This window comes from Pempheris klunzingeri, chromosome 1 (genome assembly GCF_042242105.1).
Source record: "Pempheris klunzingeri isolate RE-2024b chromosome 1, fPemKlu1.hap1, whole genome shotgun sequence".
Taxonomy (NCBI): domain Eukaryota; kingdom Metazoa; phylum Chordata; class Actinopteri; order Acropomatiformes; family Pempheridae; genus Pempheris; species Pempheris klunzingeri.
In genome coordinates this window covers 27513181-27534380 of record NC_092012.1, presented here as the reverse complement: position 1 = coordinate 27534380, position 21200 = coordinate 27513181, and the positions used below count along the sequence as shown (strand labels likewise).

General features: G+C 41.0%; 2 protein-coding genes across 2 annotated transcripts; both read left to right on the top strand.

Annotated features, from left to right (window-relative positions):
- The first annotated feature begins 1853 nt into the window (after positions 1-1853).
- Positions 1854-3885, top strand: fgf3 (fibroblast growth factor 3). The gene is made up of 3 exons (XM_070835251.1): positions 1854-2097; positions 2842-2945; positions 3508-3885. Exons 1-3 carry the CDS (start codon positions 1854-1856, stop codon positions 3883-3885), a joined length of 726 nt encoding a protein of 241 aa, XP_070691352.1.
- A 6256-nt stretch (positions 3886-10141) lies between these two features.
- Positions 10142-13944, top strand: fgf4 (fibroblast growth factor 4). The gene is made up of 3 exons (XM_070833227.1): positions 10142-10538; positions 11874-11977; positions 13768-13944. Exons 1-3 carry the CDS (start codon positions 10142-10144, stop codon positions 13942-13944), a joined length of 678 nt encoding a protein of 225 aa, XP_070689328.1.
- The last annotated feature ends 7256 nt before the right edge of the window (positions 13945-21200 follow it).

Below are 21200 nucleotides of genomic sequence, written 5' to 3'. Positions count from 1 at the left end.
CCTAAAACTAAAAACTCAGATTTAGCGCTTAAACAATGTAGTTTCATAATTTGAAATTAAAAACGACACTATTATCCTAACGCGAAGAGGACTGTGTATGTGTGTGTGTGTGTGTCTGCATGTGCATCACAAATTGTGAGCGTTTGCCCTGCTTATTGCTGGGATGCTTTGTGGGCGGCGTGGAGGGGAACGCAATTAAAATAGTTTCTGAGAGAAACAGCACACCACATCTGAGGTTCCACCCTCTTCCAGCATTTAACCACATCAAGAGCGTCTCACTTAGAAATGGCCACCAGAACAACCTCTGATACACACGGCCCGGCTGATGTTTTGGTGTGTTGTCTGACTTGCAAAGGGTCTAAGAGGCATGATGTGCACACATTTGTAATTAAAAGAGCTGCCTTTTTCTGATCATCGGGGTAAATAAAGTGACAGAGGCAGCTAGCTGGGTGATGTATGGGAGGGGAAGACAAATTAACCGTTGACTCTCTGGGGGATTCTCAGCAGAGGCCTTCATAGCAGCAGTGGAGCAGCGCCAAAGGGCAGAGAGATTTGTAGATGATGGTGCTAATTACCAGAATGCAAACCATAATGCGACCAAGATGGAAGCAATTTAAGCAGTAGTCATTTAGCCTGCTGCTCTTCCGCCCACCGGCTGCTGCCTCGCCAGAGCCGGGGCATTAGGATGGGAAAAGTCTGGGACAATCCATTGCTCGGATGAAGGATAAAGAATAACGCACAGGAGAGAGGTTCTGTGGCATGAGGAGCACAGGGAGAGAGCCGTGTGAAAGACCATTCATTTGTCTAACTTCAACAGAAACCACTCTGGGCATTAGGGGCAATGCTTCCAGGACAGGAGGAGGAAGGAGCGTATAAATACACAAGAACAAAGGGGGCTGCAAACTTTTAACTTCTGAGACAAGCGGCTGGGTTTGATTCCCATGTTAACCTGCAGTGGTGGCTTGTTGCCACCCCTGGAAAAACTCTGCGGATCTCTGCATGACATGCCGGACTCTGCTGCCAGTGTGGGGCTCTGATTTAAGGCAAATTACAAATTAAAGAAACTTGATATTGACCTCAGTTTGTCGTGATGGCTTTATGGCGTTCCCTTGGCAAGCACCTGTTAGATTGGAGTGAATGTATTTGTTCTTTAGGTAGATGTTTGTGTGATCACCCAAAAGTCAACATCCTTAAAATCACCTCAGTATGCTGCTCAAAATATTAGAAATTTGAAAGATCTCAGATTGTGTGTGGATCTAACAACGAAATAAATTCAGCTGTATAAACTGTAAACTGAATTGTTGTATTGTAAATTAAAAAATAATAAATTTAAAGTGTTTTGGAGGGTTCAGGTAGGTTCAGGACTTATGAGGACATCCAGCAACAGTCTTATTCCTCACCTGTTGCAGTGGCTCAGCCGGCCTGTATAATTTGGAATGTCTAATTACTCTTTCAGGATATTTCAGAAGAGGCGTTCAGAGGAGAGAGCTGTTCCGCACTCAGCCACTGTGTAATTTTATCCACGCCGCAGTCTCTCACTTCACACAGGGCTGATACCTTTTGCCTCCCCCTTTCCTTTGTATCAATTGGTCGGAGTTCAGCCTATTGTCGCCACAAGCTTCTTTTATATCTGCGCAGGAGGGATTCCCAGCAGCAGCAGCAGCAGCAGCAGCAGAGGCGAGGAGCGGATCCCACCTCGGGGGCGGCTGTGCTGTCAGCGGTGTCTCGGGCTCGGATGTGCGCAAAGCTTGCGCTCTCGAGTGTTGGGGCCCCGACAGTTTAATGGGACCCCGAGAGCCGGGCAGGAATTCTCCGTTTTTTCGCCACAATCGTCGCTCCCCCGTCATGCCACAATGCTGATGATACCTCTGCTGGTGTTACTGAGCCTGTTAGACCCCGTCAGTCCTCGGCCCCGCTGCGCCCCGGGCCAGGCTTGCGACCCCCGGCAGCGGAGGGACGCCGGGGGCCGCGGAGGAGTGTACGAGCACCTCGGAGGAGCGCCAAGACGCAGGAAACTCTACTGTGCTACTAAATATCATTTACAAATCCATCCGAATGGGAAAATAGATGGATCACTGGAGGAAAACAACCCTTTCAGTGAGTATTGAGCAACTATCAGACAAATATAAGGACACAGAATATTAATGTCACATTAATGTTCTGTGTCCTCTGGGTCATTCCACATGTGGGCTCAAATTGTTGCGTTTTTATTTCAATCCAGATTAGTGGAATGAAATGAAATTAGTTATATTAACATGAGGGTAGATGCATGTTTTAAATGATGAGTTTAGAATAAATCCAAATGGGCAGGATTCTATTCTATATATTTACATTTATTTGTTTGGGTCATTCTACTTTAGTAAACTGTAAATGATTAATCTATCAGGGTCTATCAGAGTTTCACTGTCAGTTACTCAATGATGCGCGTCCGTGTGTGTGTATGTGTGTGTATGTGTGCAGGTTAATCTCTATTAGAAGTATTAACATCCAGGCGGGACAAAGGCGCTGTCCTAACGGATGTATTTATCTAATCAGCGGTCATTAGAGGCTTTCTACAGCACTGAAAAGGTCATTGACTAATCAAGTAGTGATTAAAAAAGCCAATAAAACGCTGAAGGGCGGGAGATGGGACAAATACAACCGGAAATTAACTCATTTACTTGATGTGACAAAAGTTGTTTGTTTTATTGTAAATGTTCTTTTTTTCCCACCTTACAAGATGTTTTGGTGGAGTGATGAATACATCCACACAACCAACTCAAATGATCACTCAAAGAATGATAATGATAATACATCTATTAAACATCCCATCTAACTGGTGTATGTGTCTCTGTGTTGCAGGCATCATGGAAATCACAGCAGTGGATGTGGGTGTTGTGGCCATAAAAGGGCTTTTCTCTGGCAGATATCTGGCCATGAATGATAAAGGCCGGCTGTATGCCTCGGTGGGTACAGATCTCCTCAGCACACACAGCTCCTGTCCCAGCAGCAGGTTAAAGGCCTCAAATATGACCAGCACTAAGCTTTGGTTTCATGCTGCTTAGTTTACCTTTCGTAGGTTTACATGATCATCTGGTTTAAACTGGGTTTACTTTAACCCTTTATAGGGCACTCATTGAAATACTTAGAAAGTCAAAATTTCAACTCTAGACCGTTACTGGTGGTCATTACAAAACTTTTTTACTTTAAAAATGTCATGGTGAAAATCAGGGTCAGTGAAGTTACCATATATGGTTTCTTGTTTCTTCTGTCATGTAGCCTGATTGTTACTGATTGTCTTGGAGAAATCTCGTAGTTCTACTGCCTCATAGTGAGGCAAGGGGCGGCATTTTGATCTCCCACTTAAGTTACCAAATATGGTCCCTTGCCCGATAAAGGGTTACGGCTGATTTAGAGTTGGAGGCTGATTTGCAGATCATTTAGAACTCTCACAGAGGTTTCCAAGTGAACTGAGAAGATATGGCAAAAATGGCTCAAGTGTGATTTTCATTGTTCTCACCCCCCCAGGAAGTGTTCAACGGAGAGTGTGAGTTTGTGGAGCGGATCCATGAGTTGGGGTACAATACTTACGCGTCCCGCCACCACTCTACTGAGCAGCCACTACCGCCAGGGGGCAGCAGCAAGCGGCGAGCCAGCGCCAAGCGCCAGTGGTACGTTTCCATTAATGGAAAAGGCCGGCCACGACGAGGCTTTAAGACCCGAAGTACAGACAAAGCCTCACTTTTCTTGCCTCGGGTGCTGGGCAACAAGGACCATGAGATGGTGAGGCGGCTGAGAGACAGTCAGAGCGCACACCACCACACGCATCACCACGGCAGCCGCGGTGAACGCAGGAGACGGCGGCATCGTGCCAGGAAAGGCAGAGGCCAGCGGCCAGATGATTGAGGCCGCTTTTAGACAGGTGTGAGGCGACCCTGTGGACCTGTGACTCATCCAGGCATGGACTCCTGATCCTGGCACATATTGTAGTTTGATTGTGATGGTGGATGTGGAAAAACAACAATGTGGATCCGGCCTTGTGGATTAGTGGAGGTTTTTGTTGTTGATGCGCAGAGAAAAAAAACCCATAGAAGAAGAAGGAAAGACAGAGGGCCACCTAAAGTTTTGGGGCACATGAATCACAGCTTCCACTTTCAGGAGACTTTGACACACACATGTACACACACGCACACAGCTTTATAATCTTCTATTTACTGATGTCTGACTTCTTCAAAATGCAAACGTCTTGTAAACAAATGTATTTGTGTAGTTGAAAACATCCATCTTTGTAAAAAGTTCTACTTTTGTACAAGACATCATTTTACCGTCAACTTCACACGGAGCAAAGAATTGGCTCTATTGTTGTAAATACAGTGCGTACTATGCATGTACAATGACTTTAAAGCTTTTCATTGGTCAAAAGCTGACATGACAAACACAAGATAATATTTTGCTGTTTTGAAGTGCTGTATATTGAAGAGAGGACTTGACACAAAAAAAGCACTTTTCGTCAGATTCACATGAAGAAGCAAAGGGACACTCAGCGTGAGACAGGAAACGCTCAGTGTTTCTGTGACACTCTCACAACGTGATAGTCTACTGTCTGTAAACTTAAAGATTTACTTTGTATATTTTACTAATGATATGAATATTTATTTGGTGCCTGTGTTGTAAGTTATTGATAAGACTATTTCTTCATTTGACCAATGTTGCTGTTTGTTTTCACCACCTGGTTCCAACATAAAACACAATGGTACTCACCCGAGGAAACAGCTTTGATTTGTTCCAACAAGTTTTCAGAGTGTGTCTTCACAGATACCATATAGTATTATTTTCCCTTTAGTCGGGGTAAATGTCATGACAACATGTGTGTGCGTTACATTGTTTTCTTTCGTAATGACTTCCTAACATTTTGCCACATTGAAATTTTGAGCCTCCATGCTAGAATATTGAAAATTACACACACACCGACTTAGTGATCGAACTAGCAAAATGATACAATTTTCAAAGGCACGAGTATTCAAAAAAAGTTATGCTCTCAAGCTGAAACTAAAAAGTAAGTCATTAATCTGTTATTTCAAAGTTGAAGTGATGTCATATTTGTAAAACAGACTTTTTTTTAGGTGTTTAGGTGTTTTTTTGTTTTTTTTTGAGTCGATAAAGCCCTAGTTTTTGTATCTAGTATTCTTTCAGTTGCAGCTCTTCGAAGGCAGTACAGCCTGACTGTCCGCAGAATAGGACAATTAGTTTTTAACAAAAAGTATAAAACAGCAGGACTTTAACCCACTTCTCATTCATCATGTACATCTTATGTTAAGCTGATCAATTTTACTGTAAAATAACACCTCTGGCCGTTATAATACTGCCAATACATTGTAAATGGTCCAACCAAAAGGGTTATTTAATAGTTTCCATTTAGTAATGAAACACACTTATATTTTAATAATTACTTGTTGTTGGCTAGCCCTCCCCCTCCCCCACCCCCTGTCTCTCTCTCTCTCTCTCTCTCTAAATGTGACATTATCCCTCTCTCCCCACTGCAGCTCATTTGTTAAAGTGCCGCACCTGTTGCTGCAACACGGTCAAGCACAAACTACAAAGACAAGCATCAATGCAAAATTCATCACAAGCAGCGTTTGGACTCTTTTGGATGTTCAGGCTCTGCCTTGCCTCACTCCCATCTATAGGTAGCTGCATATAAAGCCTTGTCATTCTATACCTGCGGGCTGGGGAGGCTTCCTGGCCCGGACAATAGCTCCTCCCAAGGGGGGCCTGGGAAGCGATGTCGCCTGAGACTTTTGGGCTTTTTTTTTGAAACGCCGACCAAAAGCCACAGAGTCGATAAACAAGGCAGGCTCTCCTGAAAGAAGAAACTGTGTCATACAAAGTGTAACACCTTGCTATGACTTGTTATGAATGCCAAACTCTAATATTACTCAACAGGAATGCGGGACTTCAGAGAGGTTAGGGCCCTTTGTGGCCCCTCTCCATGCCTGAATTTAGCAACATTTATCTTGTGACTGTTATCCTACGTGTCCTTTCTATTCATGAATGTCCACAGAAAAATTAGCCCCCACTAAGATCTATCAACCGCGGAATAAAAACTTGTTCGATTCTTCCGCTGTCCAGGAATAAGGATTCCTTAGAGAGCATTTTGACGTGAATTACGTAATAGCTAAATCATTCTAACCCCATTATTGAGACAGGGAAACAGAGGATCTCTTTCACCACTGTTTCAACAAGATGGGAATTAATGAGACTCAGTTTTGTCCTTCTAGAAGATCTGTGTGTTCAGGTAAAAGACTGCCTGAGTGCATGCTAATGATGCGCCCTTTAGAAATGTTATAAAAAGTGAATCAGTTATTTACTTATGCTTAATAAATCAGTTTAAAAAAAAACATTGATAAGACTATACTTTGGGTTGCCAGGTTGTGACTGACTAGATCTTCTGACTACAGAGAATCTGGAACAAAATCTATGTATTTATAACTTTTTAAGCATTTATTAAATAAATCTATAAAACTATATTTACCAAAATCAAACACCAACCAAAGGATTCACAACCCCTGTGACCTAAAGAGATGTTCTTGTTAAAGGCCTGTAAATGTAAAACACTAGTAAACATGAAGTTATTTAGAAAGAGTACTTTACTCTTACTCTGAGTGCTCATACCTTTCATCTTTCACACAAATTACAAAAAAGTACTTGTGCTCCATAATGATGAAAAATGTGTATGAAAATCGATAATGGCACTCAGAGATAATCATAGTTTGGAATTTTTATCCAACTCTCCTTACAAAGATGTGCCATTGGGCTGAGTGCAGTTCATTTAGGTACTTATCATTGTCACCCATTAACAAGACAAACCGTCTTGTTTCTTTGCAGCATTGACAAAGTCCGGAGATAGTGAATACAAAATAGTGGCTACTTTAAAAAAAAAAAAAAACACAGAACTTGACAAAACAACTTTGATCTGAGCACTGAGGTGATGCATTCAGGGGTAATACTGTACTGTTAGAAACATGGCCCCTGAGTGCAGTCCCGGGGTGTTCACTTGTAAATAGTGACCCCTGGAGGCAGATAGCCGTCTGACTTTTCTCAGTGAGACTAAGCTGCTCAATGCCCTCTGCAGGCAGCACACAGCCAGTAGGCACAGCAGATATTCATCATCATATCATAGCTTATAGTTAAAAAAACAAAGAATATAAAGTGTTATTCTTGGGACCAAAGTGATCATTTCAAGTCATCTTTTCACTAAAGCAGCACAAAGATTTGGTTTTCAAACCCTCAGCTGTAGGACATCACTGTAAAACTAAAGCTCGAACCACAGTTGAGCACAGATACAAACTGAGATCGGACTGTTACTTATGTTTCCATATTTCCTCCAGTAATCTGAATATTAAGATAAAAGCAACACTTCAGTGTTTTTAAAAACTACACATAGGTTTGGATAACAAATTGTTCTCCATGAGAAATTCTAAAGACAGGTATGTGTGAGTGAAAGCTAGCATGAAGAAGCTCCTCTACTGTTTAACTCACTAATTTGCACATTTTCCACACAGGGTTACAAAATGTAGACGAATTCAGCAGCACTTCACTTACAGTGACTTAGTGAGTCCAGCCTGGCAGCAGGTCAGTGACAGCTGTCTCTGGCCAGCATCCAACTGTACTGTGCCAACAATATCAGAGGAAACACTGCTGCTCCTCTGTTTGAATATATAGAACATGACATTGGATATACATTTACACGTGACATGAATCCAGATTCATGTTTAGCGTCAGATATACTGATTATACTTCAGCATAAAAATACACAGAACATAATGGTTTGAATTCTGCCCCAATAATGACTGAGTTTGGTTTTCATTACTATAACATACAGATTAACTCACTTATATTTTCATTGCTGGAAAATAACTTTTATGAGGTTCTTCTTTTTAAAGTTGGAAAACAAACAAAAAGACAATAGCAGAAATAGCTGTTAAATACAAGCAGTTTCCCATCATTCTAATCAGTGATAATGTTTTTTGTCTAATTGTAAAGTTTGTATAATCATATAATGGTGCAGTGCAGGTTTGGAAATTATGAATAAACGAGTGAGCAACCAAACTCTCGTGTTGAACGCTGTGACATTTTAAGCTCTGGATTGCAGCTGTCACCCATTGAAATCTAAAACGCCTTTCTCTCAACATAATTCATTGCATACATGCAACCCAAAACCACAATGACTCTAGTACAACATAAACACAAAATAAAGCTGTACATAGTTTACAGATTTCAGCGTGACAGAAACATCTCAACCTAATTTTATTTGAAGGTGATGGCAGGAGACTGCAGAACCATGGACAGCAACAGCAGAGGATCTGCTGGGACACTCCCAACCAGAACTATGGACGTCCTGTGGTCAACCAGTCCACCTAGCTGCTATAAGTCCAGGGGGTCCACCAGCTACCCAGGAGGTTCAGTGGGCCTCTCAGCTCATCAGCTGTCCTGGAGGCCTGATGGATTCTCAGCTCTCCTGCTTATTGGTCCCACATTTTCCTCGTCAAGTAGTCATACAGCTACACTGGAGCTCAGAGTCCATCAGTTGTCCTGAAGGTCCAGCAGTCAGTAAGTTATTGTGGAGGTCTAATGGTCCATCAGTTGTCCTGGAAACTGATTGGTTGTATATGATAGCACATATGCTGGCTCTCGTCAGCCATGGACCACTGATGGACCACTGGCTATTCTTTTGTTCCACCAGACTGGGTTTTGTTGGTTTGCTGGTATGTCAGAGCCATTTTTGGAGTTTGGTAGTCATGAACCAGGGGCCTCAACGCCACAGGATTGTCTCTAAGGTGCATTCTTAGAGCCATTTTCCAACACACAAAGAAACAATGTTGTTGTACATTGAGGTTCAGCCGATTGTGAACGTGAGAAAACATTTCATGCGTGATCAATGAGGAGTGGGACCGAGCCACCCCAGAGATCAAAGGACTGTGTCTCTGAGAGGAAAGACTTTCAGTAGTCAGACATCAAGATAAATAATGGGATACTCAGCAGAAAGGGTAAATGTTAGTGTTCAACGTAGATTTTACAGGGATAATAGCAGTAATGAAACGGTGAAATAAAGGGAGGGTGAGCTGTTGGTGGTGGGGTGGCGCATTGCAATTGGACATCCAAAGCAACGCACCAGTGCATCTCAAAGACTGTCAAGGATGACACATCAAAGACACGCTGCCATGACAGCTGGGGATCATAATTCAAACAGCATTTAAACAAAAATCTGTTATTTCAGATAAGCATTTCAGTTTTGTTGTCTTTTTAACTAATACAGCATATTGCTTCAAATTAAAGTCTAAAGGTGGTATCAGCACAAAAAATAGTGTTTGCCATCCTTAACAGAAGATGTGTTCTAAATATAAAACAGAAAACCAATAAAACCAAAAGAATACAGAAATTATGAAGCAGTTGGGCCAGGCTAAAATAATAAAACAAGTAACTCATTCTTTACACAATAACCTGAACATATCAAGTCATGCCAGGTTCATTCATTTCACACAGTGGTACATATGAAACACATGATGTATGTGAACATGTGTTTCAGCTGTAACGTCAGCAGTGTGTAAAGTCTGGGCCAACAATGACAGCCTACTTATCATGCTGCAAACTCTCTATTTAGTCTTACCATTGTTTAGTAGAAGAGCCGGGACATGATTTCCCTTCTACAGTCTTAAGTTAGCGCTTTTTTCATTCGGTTGAATTGGACCCGTGTTTTTTCCTGTTATTGTTCATTTATAGAACTGTCTCCTGTCTCGACACCACGGTCTGTTAACTTAGCCGTTTCCTATTTTACATCCTCCCATACATAAATTATGATATTCTGCTGCTGATAATGAAAGACTCACACAAAGAAGTTTTTTATTATAATAACGCCTTTATTCAGTTATTTTCTCCAAACTCCTGACTTTGCTCTCAGATAAGACAGCTATTATTTGATTTCAATAAAGTCCCGAGCTCTGTTTGGCGCGCCTGGATGTGAAATTGTACTTGTGGATTTCTTCTAAGTGTAGAGCTGTGATGTAATGTGTCTGCAGGTATAAATATAGAGGCATGGCTGCACAGCGTCCGTGCAGATCTATGTCGCTCGGGCGCTGAAGTCAGTGCGCCTGTCGGTCTGGGAATGAGCGCAACTTCCACACGATCCTCCGTGCCGCACCGCTGCTTCTTCTTTTTATTCTCGCTTAACTGGGAAGGCAAACGCCGGGAGGCTGTTTTCAGAGACAGACCCGTGATGGGGTCTCTGGCGGCCCTGCGGACCGTCCTGGTCCTGGGCCTGGTGACGGGACTGGCGGGATGCGCCCCCGGCCTGAACGGGACGGCGGACCGCTTGGAGGCCCTCTATTCCCGGTCCCTGGCACGGATCCCGGGGGAGAAGCGCGAGGAAATCAGCCGGGACAGCGACTACCTCATGGGTATTAAAAGGTTGCGGCGCCTCTACTGCAACGTGGGGATCGGCTTTCATATCCAGGTGTTACCGGACGGTAGAATAACCGGAGTGCACAACGAAAATCGTCACAGTAAGTTGAACTGCATCAAATGTCAATTATTTATTATTAGATACGAGGAGCTGATCATTTAGTGTTACTGACAGCTGCTTACAGGAGGCGATTCTAGTTGGTTTTAAACAGTAACAACAAAAACAAAGTTCGAGTCAAATTGAGAAATTCTGTTTTAATGAGCTTTGGAGGAATAAGCAACCTTCCAAGAACTAGATGATTTAAATAGTATCACTTGTTGTGGTCATGTTTCAGCACCTGCTGACAGCCGATCAAAGCCCCATTATTAGTGAATGAGATGCTGCTCGTGCTGTCAGACAGATATTGATCCAACATCTGGAGCCCCTTCTTGGTGCTGCTGATCGCCCTGTGTGTAACCAGAGCTGCTGTGATTCAGCCAGCACCTAAAGTTAGGACTCAGCCGTAGACCCCATCTGTTAAGACAGATGAACCCCCAGACAAAGTCACACACCGTCTCACATTGGAAAGAAGAGTAACAAACACGAAGCTATTTACCTTCGTGTCAGATCTGGTCCCTGTCAGCCTTGTTTGTGAGTTGTGGTCCTGTAAAAGCTGTGGTCCTGTTGTGGAGCCTTGAGGAACTTTATGCAGTTGTGCTGCCTCTGTACTATTTTGAGACAAGGCATAAAATTCAGGCAGATACATTACAGAAAATCTCTGTGAGGAATTCAAGCCACTGTAAAGCATTTTAAAATGATAGCAAGAACAAATGAGGCACACGGAGCAGCTTGTCAAGGCACAGCAGCGAACCCAATAATGCCATTAAATCCTCATACTTCTAAAAGAATACACTAATGCCCAATGGACTGACTACATGTTATTATCCAGTAATCTGTTAGTACACATCAGCAACAAAACCTTAAAGGAAATGTTGATCTTTTTGTGACTTGTTTGACAGTTTTCACAAAATTTCACAACAAACTGCCGGCCCTATTTTTTTATAAAGTAATCACAGATGTTTAGTTTGGCAGTTAAAAGAGTTGAAATAGTTTGGTTACCCATAAGATTTCAATCAGGACTTCACTCATTGTCATGTAAAAAGTCTGAGTTCACACAGCCCTCACATTTTCGTAGCTATACTGACAAAAAGATGTCATTTGATTAAGATATGAATTTGCAATATGATCAAGACTGCATGGCGGCACAGTTTTCCAGAACCAATAAGGATAACTACAAATTTCCATGTATTACTGAGCATCAGATAATTGAAACGCTGTTTCTTCTGTAAAATGTTGAAGTATGGTCATCAGCATTTTAAACAGAAAGTGAATTCTTAAGCTTCCTGATGAGCTACTGACTGTCAGGCTCTTTGTGTGCTTCGCTTTCCCCCTGAAGGTCTTCTGCAGATCTCTCCAGTGGAGAGAGGAGTAGTGACTCTGCTGGGCGTTCGCAGTGGGCTCTTTGTGGCCATGAACCGGCGAGGGAAGCTGTATGGATCTGTGAGTGTACCAACACTGGGACTGACACACACACACATACACACATACACAGACGCAGGGGAGAGCAGGGTTTGTCGTCACACCGTGAAAGGCTCATTATCAACACATCTTGTAACAGGCATTCCCGTATTAGAGGGAAGTTCAAGGTCTGGGGTGGAATCATTCTTATAACTTATTTTAACAGCGTGTTTTTAAGCATCATAGGACAAACAACCCCGTGATGGGGTTGTTCACAGTGTATGCGGCTGGTTGTCCCTATAGTTACCCATGAGGTTTCAGTAAAAAAAAAGTCATTAAAATTTTTTTTTAACTTTTAATTGTTTTAAGCTCGAGACACCAAATCAGTTTTAAAATGAATAGAATCACCATCTCTATAATACTCACTGTTTTTGTTTAATTGCTTCAACACTGAATGTGAATCATGATTATCTGCTGATTATCTATTTGAATTACTTATTGCAATGAGAAGTAAAATGAAGGAATTTACAGTGTTGAAAAAAATTCTAACTTTTAGTAAAGCCATAGTTCCATGATCACTCATTATGAACATAACATCTAATCGATGTCGAAGGTGTAACAACTAGTCCCACCGGACCTCTTCACAAGGGTTTTATATTAGCGACCACGTCTTTAGCTACCAACCGAAAAGGAGACCAAAATGAATCCATTACTTTCATCTTTTTTAAAAAAATGTTTAATTATGAAATGCTTAATTGTCTATAAGCTTTTATTAAATTAAAAAACAAAAGCAAAAGGAAAAATTACTCTGACCCATGAAAAATAAAAAAATGTCCAGATAGACTTGAGCCAAATGTTTGATATCAACATGATTTCTAGTTTAGCTGTAATGAGCACAGTGAGATTACCAATTCCAATATATATATATAAATATGCTAGTATTTCAATTTAACTGAAATAAGCTGCAGAGACAAGTTGTTGCTACATATTTACACCCAGTGACTCCGGGTCACTAATTACAAGAGTAAACATAGTCATGTGGACTACACTTAACATGTCTGACACTTCATCAAAATGCTGTTCAAAAATTGTGTAAATAACTAAATTTATCTCAGATTACAAGTCATTGTGCCAATAATATCAGACCCAGTGATGCTCAAGATAAGCATAACCAGATCATTCCCGCTATTGGGAACTTCATGAATATTACTAACTCTGAAACAAACATTTCTCTGTGCATGCAGACAGACGAAAAAACTCCTCCATGTACAGAGGAGCAGCAGTGAAGTCTATTGTGAGGTTTATGCCCCTGAAACTGTGTGACTGTGACTATGCTACTGATGTTTTCCAGCACCTGATTTACACATTAAGTTTTTATGGTGCAACCCAAGCTAATCACTGCTTTGAAATCAGTTAGCTAAAGAATTAGGGAGGATTTACTTAACGTACAAACTGAGTGATGAGTTTATTAATAACTGGTAGAACCTAGTCCAGTTCTGGGATATTGGGTGCCAATGTGTGGACATCCCTGGTCCTTTAAAAAATACAGTACCATACGTTTTTTTAGAAGTACAAGTGTAACGCAACACTCAAAGATGAGCTGATAGATAAAGTCAGTTGGAAAGATCCTCATGAATTCCAGCTCACAGGCTATTATTCCACAATCAGAGCATCCTGCCTTACGCACAATAGCCCTGCAGTCAGAAATGAAGCAATTGTTTGATTGTAATCAAAAGCTATACAAATGTGCTATAGCATCTTTGTTTTGACTCTGCCTTCAAACAATTAGCATTTTTGAATTTTCCTCATATCTTGCTTGTTTTCTCCTTCAGTTACACTTCAACAACGAGTGTAAGTTCAAGGAGAAGCTCCTCGCCAACAACTACAATGCCTACGAGTCGGTGGCCTACCCGAGGATGTACATCGGCTTGAGTAAGAACGGCAAAACAAAAAGAGGAAATCGAGTGTCACCAGCCATGACAGTGACACATTTCTTGCCAAGAATCTAGTGGCCTCATAAATAGACTTCACCTCAACTTGGGGGCGGGGGAGGGGTGGGGGCTCCAAACTATGATGCACTTTCACACCAAGCTTTATGCAAGTGTATCATATTATTTGTATATATATTCATTTTTGAATTTTAACACCACATCAGTTTTGTATTTTTTTAGGAGGGGTTGTCTTTTTAATGTGGCTGGGGGGGGGGGTCCTAAACACGTTATTTATGTTTTCATATCCTAATTTATCTGATATTTGCTGCTACTGAATGAAGTCCTGTCTTCGAATGTTGGTTGTTTTGCACTGATGGAAAAATACACAGCAGTGCACAGGGGACGTTTCTGACTTTAATATGTTTTTTTTATTATTTTCAACAAAGCTGGACTTTTTGAGTCTTAGCCTAAAAAAGAATTGAGGACTGTGGCTCTTTCGTGTCAGAGGTAGCGCTGATTGCCCAATGCTTCAGCTCTTTTGTGTGGAACTGAAGCCTAATTGAAGGAGTATCATCTTACCCTCAGAGAAAGAGAGAGAGAGAGAGAGAGAGAGAGAGGGGTGGGGAGGAGAGGAGGAGGGGATAGGCAAAGAACCCCTACAACCTCCACTGGTCTGTTTATAGCTCTGCTGGGGGGGTGAACTCTGAACTTTTCTGCTGTCAATCTCTGCCAAACTCGTAAGACTGCAGCTAGAGAGAGGCATCCTCTTTGACATTATACAAGTTGGGAGTTGGGAGTTTAAAGGCAAGGTCAAAGTGCTGAAATGCAGTGGTGAAACCATAGCCTTGACTGTGGAAAAGCACTATTCTTTATGTTAAGTTATTTCTGATTGTCCGGTAGCCGTTGGACTGCCTCCAGGTCAGAGGCAGCGAGCACCCAGTCAGTCCCCAGCATCTGTGGGGAAGTTGACCCCAATTTAACAGATAATTACCATATTGTAAAAATGTTTTCCCCTTGAAAATGTCATCTTTGCCTTTACTCAAAGTGATCATCAAAAAACACCCTCACTCAGTCCAGTAAACCTTTAAGTTTTGCCTGTAATTTTCGCTTTCAGCCATAGCGACCACTGTTGAGCAACACTTAGCCTACATAGTCTTACTTTAAAATCACTTCCACAAACATTTAGGCATTTTGGAAATACACTTAACTGGCTTTCTTGCTCAGAGATAGATCAGAAGATCATAACTCTCAGGTCTGTACAACAAATAGATTAATAAGGCTACAGGCAGCAGCCATTTTTAGTTTATCTTAGCATAAAGACTGGAAGGAGAGGGAAACACCCAGCCAGGCTCTGTCCAATGCTAACAAAATCCATCCTTCAAAAAACATCGTGTCTTAGTATATAACACCCCATAGAAGCAATAAGAGTCATTTTTTCACTTAATGTGTTAGTGAGCCTGAGTGAGCACAGGTTAGCTGTTTTCAGTCGTAGTGCTAAGCTGCTGACAGAGATACATTAGAGTGATATCAATCTGAGCAGAAAAACACTACTACACATCGGTATCATTTACAAAGCGCATTTCCCCTCCAGCCAGCTTGCAAATACATTTTCTTGAGGATACAAACGTTGACGCCGTTCCAATACAACCAATTTGTAATTCCCTCTGGTTCATCATCTCTTTTACTACACCAACACTCAAGCTTTCACCTCAACTTCACACAGCATCAGCTGCCCCATGCACTAGCTCACTTTAGTGTACATATTTTCAATATTCCTTCTCCAAGATTCCTTCTTTCTTGTATGTGTCTCTTCTCTGTCTCTCTGAGAATCTCTGCAGTCCAGCTCTGGTGGCCATGTTGTCCTAGTTGTGCCTTGTCACGTTCCGGCTATCTTTACCCTGTGATTTACTTTTAGAAAGGATAATCATGGGAGAAATATTTACGGACAGCTGTTGGACTGTACTATATGCTAGGGCCAGTAACCCCATATTTTTCTTTATATATTTTGTAACTAGAACCTCTAAGTAACTGAAGGTGCTGGTGTTCTTTTAGGGGGGAGGACAGTTTTAAACTAACAGAGATGGTTGGAAATTTTAGTCTGAAGACGCAAGCTGCCTGCTTTGGTGTAAGTGATGAATAAATCCACCAAATCATCAACAATCGAGGTGGGAGATAGGTGAAGACAGTTGACTTGTCTGTTTTTTCTTGGCTCTCCTGTTCTTATTCAGTCTTTTATCCAAGAGGTTTGAAATCTCAGTGTCAACATTCCACACATGATAGCATATATTGTAACCAGCCCAAATCCTGTTTGGGATTGAACTGTTTTCTCTGTTGAGCAAGAGAGCCTTCAGTAGAAGTGATGATGTATCAGTGAAGAGGCCAGCCATACTTAATGCACACGCTAGGTATTGAGTTGCAAATAGCTCAAGCAAATATCATGCAAACTGTTGCTGTAGGGGCTTTAGACTGCGATTCCTGCAAACCATCATGGATGTCCACACTGATCCAAGATATGCAGGTTCACTACTGCGAGATACATGTCATTGTATACATCGTCAGAATAAGTGCAAAAGCCACTGTTTGCAAGTCCCGTCGCGTCTCTCATTACAGCGCGGTTGTTTAAATCTCCTCTCCAACATCTCAGCTGCTCAGCAGTTATGCATACAAGTATACTGGTGTGTCTGGTGCTCACAGCTGTGCTCAGTGTTCTCTGGTATCCCTGCTTTGCATGCTTGGCATCATGTTTACAGTAGAATACCTGTCTGCCCTCTGTCTCTGACTCAGGGCCAGCCCTCTACTTAAGCTGCTCATTTGGTTATTCAGCTATAGTCCCAACAAGACCAGCATACAGTAGTTAGAGTGAGCAGCCTGTGAGTGGTGTAGCACACTTTCTGTTCAAACACTGGTTCTCTACTTTCTTTATTTTACTGCCCAGCAGCATAAAATCCCCAAATGTCTTCCCATGTCACTGTTAAAGGGTTAGCTCACCCAAATTACAGAAATATATTTTCTTTCTTTCGAACTTGTGGCGTCAAGTCAAGCGGATAGTTTAGTTTTACACGCCCAGGTCTTTAGATATCCAGATTATTCACAGAAAAAGCTGTTTTTACTGGAACTACTTTCTACTGAAGAATTCCAATATTCCTACGTTCCTGTGAACCTTAGTAACAGGATGATGTCAGAATTGTCCAATGGAAAAATGTGTCTTGATGTTGCTGTAGAATCATTCAAATGTAATTTTTAGGTTAGAACAAATGAGGTGGAGAAAGTGATATCTCAGATCTGGATTGCTTTTTGTAATTTATGAGAACTTGTACTCAACGGTGATATGAGTGAAAATTTGAGAACTTCATAGTAGTTTTGGATGTAAATGAGGGAGTGTATCTTAACACACAAATGTATGAACTATAAACTGTTGATATACTTCTTTATAACTCTGTGTTCAGGGAAAGGATTGTCTATTGTGAAGTGATGATATGATACTGTACTATCTATGATTCTGAGTCCTGTGGTCTTATGACAATTTTGTATCAACTACTTTTATCAGTAGTCCTGTAGTTTTATGCAGGGCCTAATGAAATGTCACACTGTATGTGCTGTGCACATTGCTAAAGTCTAACTTAAGGGAAGCTGACAATAAAAATCATGATCCCGTGTGTTGCTATCTGTATTTTTGTGACAAGATTGTCTTTTCTGATGCAGTACTCTTACAATCAAAAATATGTATCAGTGACATTGCATTACTCAAAAGTATAGTATGGTATAACGCAAATTGTAAGGTTTTTTCATGATTTTAAATAAGATAAAGCAACAGCAATTTAAATATGCTGGTAGGGGAGAGCAAGGTGATTTTAGGCAGTTTTTACTTCAAGCATCTTTAAAGTGAGGGCATCATAAGGATGTCTGAAACACAGCTGCAGTCAAAATGATTCAATCCCCAGGGGGTATTAGGTGTATGGGAAAAATTTACAAACTTTCAACTCAAAGCTCACTACTCAAAATCAGGTGTTGTCTCAAGCACACCTGATGAAGACTGGGTAGGGGTTTGTTCACAGTGACATTTGGTTGCATGTTAGAAATTCAAGAGAATTGTTCAAAAAGTTAAGAGAGGAGATCATTGCCTTGCACAAACAAGGAACAAATACAAAAATACAAATACAAAAAGATAGTAAAGGCACTGAATGTCCCCAGAGATTCTGTTGGAAGCATAATTTGCAAAGCTAAAAGAACACTGGCTACACTACCAGGACGTGGCAGAAAGAGGAAACTCAACGGCTGTCACCAGATTTCTGAGGAGGCAGGAGGCCAAAAAACCCTCAAGTGACTGCAAAAGACCTGCAGCAAGACTCAGTGACTGCAGGCACTGAGGTTTCACTGCTACAGTAAGGTGCATACTAAATGCTGAAGACCTCCATACCCAAACTCCAAGACGTGCACTACTACTGATCAAAAAGCACAAGATCAGTCAGCTCCAAAAGGCTCGAAAGCCACAGATGATTTGAGATTCTGTTCTGTGGAGCAATGAAACAAAACTGGGACTTTTCGGGTCTATGGATCAGCGGTATGTCTGGAGGAGGAAGAATGAGGCATACGCTGAAAAGAACACCCTGCCTCAGTGAAGCATGGTGGTGGCTTGGTGATGCTCTGGGGCTGCTTTGCTTCTTCTGGAACTGGAAACCTGCAGCATTTGGAGGGCAAGATGGATTCAATCAAGTATCTGGAAATCCTAAAAGAAATCGTCATGCCGTCTGTGAGGAAGCTGAAGCTTGGGCGTCACTGGACCAACAGGGCAATGATTCCAAGTATACCTCAAAGTCCACCAAAACTTGGCTTCAGAAAAAGTCCTGGAAGATACTACAGTGGACGTCACAGTTGCCTGCCTTGAATCCCATAGAAAAGCATTGGTGGGATTTTCAGCACACAAACTCAAAAATATTAGAGGACTAGAGGCTATTATCCATGAGGAAATGGCAAAGATTAAGATTGTTTGGCTATGCATAACGTTTGCGACTGGTCATAACAGCAAATGGGTGCTCTACTAAGTACTAAAGATGCTTGTCAAGAAAAGGTTGAAAAATTTTGAGATTTCTGTAATCATTAAAAGCAGCATATTGTGTTGAATTTGGAGAATCAACCTGTAATATTAGTTGTCTTGAGCTATTTAAATTGTTCTTGTTGGCTTGAGTTTGTACACTTTACTGATACAACTAATTTGCAATTTGCAGCAACTAATGGAGGTTGAATAATTTTTAGTGCAACTGTATGTACATAAATATTTCAACATGTGGCGCATTCCTGGGAATAATTAGTTTGGATGTAAAATAAACAGTTTTCAAAATGACTTTCCAAAATAAAGTGTTCGCTTGGCTCAAATTATCCCTGATGAGGGGTAAGTTGAGCCTAGGGAGAAGATAAGAGCTAGATGGAAGTGGAAGGAAAACATTTTCACCTCATAACCTAATGCTATAGATCAGATCTGCAATTCGTAATTTAGAATAGGCTCTCATCACCATGCCCCTTTTTGGGAGAAAGCAATATCCTATATGTCTTATCTCATGTAGATGGAGAAGTAGAAATCCCACATCACTGATTTCCCATTTGTTTAATATTAAAAACCATAGACCAATGTTACTAGCACAGATGTTTTCAACCATAGCACATGCAAGGGCAGGACTGTGGCAGTGACAACCTCATCTCACAAAAATGTTCAAGGAGTACGAAAAAACTTGTGTTTATAATTAAGTAAGAAATAATTCAAACTGATGGTCTTTATGATAGTTCGCCGTATTGTTGAGCTGTCAAGGACACTATTTTTATGTTGACACAAAACATGATTTTCCAGAATTGAAGGAGAAATGAATTAAAATATAGAATTATCCGGTCATCAGAAGCCGAAGTTCTGGGATGTGCTGATCTGATCTATAGCAATGAAAGACAAATTCAATGCAAAATAACTTCTTAAAGGTTTTATGTAAAGATGAAGTTTACAACTTCAAAGACATACTTTGTGTTATGTTAAGCTAACTAGCTATTGGTGATGTAAACAGGAAGTTTAATGATGCCATAGAGCCACTAAATGAATCTGTGTGTTGACTGAGGAATGACTCTGATTCACAACTCACCACAAAGACTGACATCCAACTGACTCAACGTGTCTGACTCAGTTGAATCTTGCTGTGATGTAGTAATACTCATCTTCCCCCAGACCCTTTGGCTCAAATTACCCCACCCCTGCCATTTTAACAAACTTGTATCATCCAGCAATTTAGAGCTAATGTCATGCTAGCAGTATAGCCTGATAGTGTAACTTCCTAAAGCACTGACACGTGAATTTTTTTCAAACTTGTCTGTAGTTGTTCAGAAACAAAAAATATGACTCCTTGAACATAAAAATCTGTTTGATCAGCAAAGAACTGTGAACATAAATGTGCTTACCACTTCTTCCATGGACCTCTTTCCATCACAAGGTTAGTGAAATGGATGGCGCTTCAAAAATGTTGAATGATTGCCAAGAAACTTCTCACAACTTCCCCACTAGCTCAAATCACCCTGTTCTCCCCTATTTGAGAAGAGATCTGGGTTACACATACACAGCGTGAACTGACTTTTAGGTCCTAGTAAAAATCAAATACTCTAGATCCGATATTTCCCATGATGAAACTTTTTCAGGATATCTCAAATAGCGATTCCATTTGGACCATTCTTTTTAGCCATATTAACAGCCATGTAGGTCTGTTTGTCGTCCAGTCCACCACTTTGGTCCAGACTGAAATGCTGATGACATTTGTGGTCCAAACTGAAACATCTGAACAGCTGATGGATGGATTGTGATGAAATGTGGTTCACAATCATCAGGCCAGTTTGTTAATGTGTCCAATACTTTGGTTTATGCTGAAATACCTGCAAAAAATACCATGCTAAACTAAGATAGTGAACATATTAAACATTACACCTGCTAACAGTAACATCAGCGTGTTAGCATTGTCATTGAGAGCATGTTAGCATGTTGAGTTTAGCATTTAGCTCCAAGCCTCATGAAGCCTCATTCTTTTTTTATCCCCAAAGTACAGAGGTGCAATATTAAATTGTTGGATTACCCCTTTAAAGTTCTTTTACTTTTTCAATCGCGTAAAATCATTAAATGGCAGTTTAGGTTATGTTGAGATCCAAAATACAAACTTCTGATTACAAAAAATAAAATGTGTTATTTATGATCACTGGATAAATATTTCATAATTAAGAGGAAAACTAAGGCCTCTGCAAACTCTCATACAATACCTCACGATTAGTACATCAAGTCCAATCTTTTCCAGTTTTCTTCCATTTCCTCTTGC

Bases quoted from the DNA above. Each gene is read 5' to 3' on its own strand.
- fgf4 (XM_070833227.1), top strand. From the start codon at position 10,142: ATGAGCGCAACTTCCACACGATCCTCCGTGCCGCACCGCTGCTTCTTC. The intron at 10,539-11,873 runs GTAAGTTGAACT...TTCCCCCTGAAG, and splicing joins GCACAACGAAAATCGTCACA to GTCTTCTGCAGATCTCTCCA. The intron at 11,978-13,767 runs GTGAGTGTACCA...TTTCTCCTTCAG, and splicing joins GAGGGAAGCTGTATGGATCT to TTACACTTCAACAACGAGTG.
- fgf3 (XM_070835251.1), top strand. From the start codon at position 1,854: ATGCTGATGATACCTCTGCTGGTGTTACTGAGCCTGTTAGACCCCGTC. The intron at 2,098-2,841 runs GTGAGTATTGAG...TCTGTGTTGCAG, and splicing joins GGAGGAAAACAACCCTTTCA to GCATCATGGAAATCACAGCA. The intron at 2,946-3,507 runs GTGGGTACAGAT...TCACCCCCCCAG, and splicing joins AAGGCCGGCTGTATGCCTCG to GAAGTGTTCAACGGAGAGTG.